The sequence below is a fragment of the Etheostoma spectabile genome, chromosome 22, assembly GCF_008692095.1.
Source record: "Etheostoma spectabile isolate EspeVRDwgs_2016 chromosome 22, UIUC_Espe_1.0, whole genome shotgun sequence".
In the NCBI taxonomy this organism is placed as follows: domain Eukaryota; kingdom Metazoa; phylum Chordata; class Actinopteri; order Perciformes; family Percidae; genus Etheostoma; species Etheostoma spectabile.
The window spans coordinates 12,911,657-12,915,110 of NC_045754.1; the positions used below are offsets into that span (position 1 = coordinate 12,911,657).

The following is a 3,454-nucleotide window of genomic DNA, read 5'->3' on the forward strand; positions in this document are numbered from 1 at the left end:
CACATACGAGGAATTTTACTTTGGAATTTTGTTGTTCCAATACCGCACTATGCAAGTTTGCCAGATCAGGTAGTGGATCTCTTATTCCAATAAAAACAGAGCCTGTGTTGAATTACTGAATACTTCGCTATTGCTGTCTTGTTAGTGCATAAGTGTTTTTGTAAATCGTGAGCGATTTAACAATGTTTCTACAAAAATGACATGCAGTCTGATCATTATTGTTTCACTGAAAACTCACTCAACACTACAAAGTGCACTGCTTGTTGCAATTGACCCCTTTTTTTCCACAATAAAAAAGAGCATGATAACAACAACAACAACAACAATTGAAAATGAACTATGGCCCACTTGGTGAACACACTAGCTTTTCACTTGTGTTTGTATGCAGAGGATGAGCAATCTAGCATAATGCTGAGATGGGTTTTCTCCAGAGGTTTTTGATCCTTTCAGCTGAAGTCTGAGAAGCAAGGTTCATGAACCACCAGGACGCATGATAGATTCAGGCCTTCAGATTAGTTTTACAAGTCTTCCTAACTAAGACCGAGCATGAAGTTGGAGTGGTAGGACAATAACTGGAGTGAATGGATGGATAGAAAGATGAACGGATGGACAGAGAAGTATTGTCCTGCCAGGTTATCCAACATTTCATGACATCTTTCAAAAACACTACCAACTCAGCAGAAGAAAAGAATTGAGGGCTTTTCATAGCCATGGCTATGCATTAGTCTTTCAGGGAGCTGCCTGTGGTGGTGTGATAGGTTCAAAGCGGACACACATGGGTGGTTATGTGGAGCAGTGTCTTGCACAAAGAACTAATGGACAGCCTATTGAAGAGGACGCTCACACAGTCAAAGATGGTGACTTGATGCTCAGTTAATGTGTTGGAAGATGCCGTGCAACACTGTGGGATTGTCTATTCATGACCAACTAGTGGGATGTGACCCAAAGGGATTACAATACACCTAGCTGCTTTTGGGCAAAACTACTGAAGCAATAGTTAGAATGTTTTACCATTTTAACAACTTTAACACTGTAGGGAAGAAGAGTTCACCGATTCATGACTTGTGCAACTTTTCTGCATGTGTGTTAGTTAGTTAAGCAAGTGTACTGGACAAAGGCCTAATGGATGGGTACATCATCTGGGACATGTTTATCACAACAGTGACTCAATGCTTGGCTAATGCATTGGAGATGCATGATACTGCTGTGCCAGTTTTTCTATGTACGTGAGAGTCAAGCAAAATATGAACCTGCAACACTAAGACTGTTGTTGTGGCCTACTTTTTTTTTTCTTTCACTGCAGAGCAGAAATGTACAGGCAGGCTTAGCAAGGGCACATTTTAAAGAATGCAAGACTCTGGGAAATCAGGAAGTTCAAGTGTGTGACTCAATGATTTCTTTTCTCAATGTGACATAAATAATTGTGTGGCACGTTCCTTCTGACAAATATAGCAAGTTCCAGGTCCCAAGGGGTAAACTGGTAGTGTTAAACCAAGAGGGCCTTTATCTGTGGGCAACATGCACAAATGCAAAGTGGTTTTAGGTTGGTGTGTATTTTAAGTCTAAGAGATAAGAAAATGTGTGCGTCTGTGCAAGTGAGTGCTCACTGTGTTAGGGCCTAGATATCCAACAACCACCTGCAAGATTCCTGTGGATTATTCTTATATTTGTTTTAAGAAAAATTGCTAGTTTTAAGGCCTGTGTGATTCCCAAAGCCAAACTCGCTGTAGCGAAATGACTAACAGTACATATTAAGGAATTTTAATTTATTTACCTGTGACAGCTGTCTCGGATCAGGAGCCCCGAACAGAGAAGAGCTGGAGCTGAAACTAATGGCTCCCCTCCGGCTGAGAACATGCTTGGGAACCGGCCTGTCTAGAGGCAAAACCGGCAGCTGGTAACATACTTCCATTGAATAGTCAGGGCTGGATCCGGATCAAAAGTATTAAAAAAAATAATAATGAAATAATGAAAAAGATAACAAATGCAATGCGAAAACAGATGACTGGTGAATTAGAAAATCTCCCAAAGCCGAAAAATGATTTCAATATTGTAGAAACGATCTGCAATCGAGCTGCAAAGTATTTCTGTTCATTATGAAAGACTCGAAACTTGTCCAGATTGCCTTCATTGATGCTGCGTCTTATCTACCTCCACCGTTTTACCTCCTTTGGTGTCATTCTGTAGGGGGGGGGGAATCATGCTGCTGTTGCATTTGCTCCTTTCCTTCTTATTTTAATAAAATCCGGGCCCACGAACGACGAGACCTTCTTTCCATTTTCTGGGTCTTTATGAAAACGCTTCCTCATTTTCAAAGCAGAAAAAAACGTCCGTTAATTTGCGTTTCGTGGCGTTCACGGATCTGCATATCACATATCCCGAAATGAAAACAAAAGGCACAGCCACTTCCAAAAAATGTCATCAACATAACATATTGTATGCAACACCGGCGGATGAGGTGAGGCAGCTCCAGGATGTGAGTCCCTTACTGTCAGTCGTGGCCGAGAGGGTTTTCTCTCTTTCGGATTTACACCGGCGACGAAATATAATCAACATGTAGGGCTTTTCCGTCTTTTTTTAGAAGCTGCATGATGAAGGAGCAGTTGTCTAATTTACCCCTGCCCGTAAAGCACAAAGTGTCTGGCTCAAAGAGGGAAACCCCGACGTTCATCTCATTCACTTCGATTCCGGTGGATTTAAAAGAAACGTAACGGCATGTAAAACGAAACTGTCAACCAAAAGACGACAAATTAACAACCTAAAGTGTGTTTATTTCCCTATAACTACCTTCCTATCGTCCTAAACATTAGCCTACTGTATGGTTTTAAAGCACACACCACCTGCCAGAGATGGTGCTGTTGGAGCGAGCAAAAAACGCCCTTGTCAAAGATAAACCAATGGCTTCAATGCTGCTATTATAACCCCAACGCTGATTGGACAAAAGCGCTTAAAACGTCTAAACCAAATTACATGATTGGTTATACGGCTAGGGCGATCCCAAGACCTATATAAGCAGTCGTTTACAGACGGCGTGGACTTTCTCAAGGGTATTCCTCCACAACGGGGCTTGCCCTGCAGCAGTTCACATCATTGCCTGTGATTACCTTCCTCTCTCATGACTCATAGTACTTGGGAGCTGAGACTTACCGGGAGTTTAAAAAACATCCTAGGAAATACAGAAACATTGTTGCAGCTGTCAGAATGAGGAAATTTGCTCCATATGACTGATTGTAGTGACTCAAGACACGTGCTGATTGCATTGTAAAATAGACTTTGAGTTACTCATTTTATTGTCTGCATTCAATATTTAGGTTTATCTGCCTGCAACAAATGTTTGTAAGATACTAGAGCATTGATTTTTGTGCATGATAACGTATAGCTGCACCCCAGGAATCAAGACAATTAATCAAGAAAAACACACAGCACTAACAGACCAGAGCATTAACATTTTCAT

The 3,454-nt window shown here is 41.3% G+C and overlaps 1 protein-coding gene across 3 annotated transcripts in view; it reads right to left on the reverse strand.

Annotated features, from left to right (window-relative positions):
* pde7a (phosphodiesterase 7A) overlaps nucleotides 1-2,856 on the reverse strand; it is a 20,744-nt gene extending 17,888 nt beyond the window's left edge. For all 3 annotated transcript variants that reach the window (XM_032504464.1, XM_032504463.1, XM_032504462.1), the window contains exon 1: nucleotides 1,775-2,856. In XM_032504464.1, the coding sequence (XP_032360355.1) occupies nucleotides 1,775-1,912 (138 nt within the window). In that variant the 5' untranslated portion in view covers nucleotides 1,913-2,856. The remainder of the gene's footprint in view (nucleotides 1-1,774) is intronic.
* Between the last annotated feature and the right edge of the window lie 598 nt (nucleotides 2,857-3,454).